Source organism: Penaeus monodon, chromosome 24, assembly GCF_015228065.2.
Source record: "Penaeus monodon isolate SGIC_2016 chromosome 24, NSTDA_Pmon_1, whole genome shotgun sequence".
In the NCBI taxonomy this organism is placed as follows: Eukaryota; Metazoa; Arthropoda; class Malacostraca; order Decapoda; family Penaeidae; genus Penaeus; species Penaeus monodon.
Window position 1 is genome coordinate 35,945,252 of NC_051409.1, and position 1,502 is coordinate 35,946,753.

Consider the following 1,502-nt stretch of genomic DNA (forward strand, 5'->3'; position numbering starts at 1 on the left):
AAGGAGAGTGAAAGAGGGAAAGAGGAGTACCTTCTTTTTTTTGTTCCATGGGATTTCCACGTTATTATATACAGACTGTGGATGTTGGTGTACTTATATAACTAAATACGTGTGTGTGTTGTCATATAGTCGATAATTGCATATAAGAAATCACCCCCTAACATCAATACATGTTTTACCCCACACAGTCTGTCCATAAGCGCCCTATGAAAGTCTTCTTTAAGCTGATATTCCCAAAAGTTGCAAATATAGTTATAAACAAGAGATGGACCTTACTCGTTGCCCGTCATCGGTTCGTGCGTCGAACTCTCTAGTTAAAGTGGGCTTTAGTTTCTGATGAATTGAAATCAAATGACGGTATGATTTACACAGTGTATTTATTCAGGTCCTAATTAGGCCGGGTAAGCCCTGCACAGTGCCCTCTGAAGAGCGTCATGCATCGTGCACGAAGCGTAGAAACGTCCTCGTGACTCACTGCCGGAGGTCATGGTCACGTCCTCGATGTAGACGTACATGTTCATGTCGTGCGGGTGACCTTCCCGCCACATGTTGGAGTAGAGGGATATTGGCACCCCGTCCAGGTTGGCCCACTCGCCGGTCTCACGCGTGAAGCCCACCCACATGTAGCCGTAGGGCCTGTAGTCCGCCCCTGTCAATCACAGAATAGAGATTACAAGATCTGTAAATTAGGAACACTTGATATTATGCGTATAAAGTCAAAGTAAATCCTAAAACTTTCTGGTTTCCAAAGATGTCTTAAAAGCAGCTCCTTACCCGCTGTAGCCCACGCCTCCGCGAAGGCCTCGAGCTGCGCCGTGGAGTCCAGGGAAGCCAGGTCCACGTTCCACTCGCTGTCGCTCAATCCGATGCACATCTCCCGAGCGTCTTCCCACGTGATGTCCGTCTCGCCGGTGTCTATGGCGTGGAAGCAGCCTCCCCCGGCCTCGAAGAACGTGGCGGGGCACTGGGCACCTGCATGCGTTTCAGAATAATAACCATTACTTTTGTAAAGACAACTTTTTGCCCATCATCGATTATTACAGTAGAAAAAATCAAGCGCAACTAAGAATGTGTCAATTAAAACACCGTTCGAAGAAAATTCGAAACCAGACTCGCGAGCTGAAAAGGCCCTGTACTAACCGACAGTCACAGCTACTGCAGCCACCAGGAGCAAGGTCTTCAGACGGTACATGATGACGTGTGTGCAACTTCCAGACTAACGTGGGTTTATATAACGCAAGCATCCTTGCCAAATAGTATATTTGTAATGGTATTTTTGGCTATCGTTGTCCTTGGGTTATTTTTCTATTAAGCACATGAGGGGAAAGGTATTGTGAAATCGACATGCTCACGTTTTTTATAGTACTCGATATCGACCTCTTATTAGGTCAGTCAGTGCAAGTGGGTTTGATCTGTGGTGTTTTTTTCTGCTCTTGTTCACTTTACTGATTGAAATAAACAGTATTTCTAGATATAGCAAGGAGAGTAATCAATTACATTTT

General features: G+C 45.4%; 1 protein-coding gene across 1 annotated transcript; it reads right to left on the bottom strand.

Moving 5' to 3' along the window:
- Positions 1 to 360: 360 nt before the first annotated feature.
- Positions 361 to 1,440, bottom strand: LOC119588752 (the record flags this gene model as incomplete). The annotated part of the gene is given in 3 exon segments (XM_037937390.1): positions 361 to 649; positions 775 to 972; positions 1,141 to 1,440. Coding segments are annotated over 3 exon segments (507 nt in total). The 3' UTR covers positions 361 to 392.
- Positions 1,441 to 1,502: the final 62 nt, after the last annotated feature.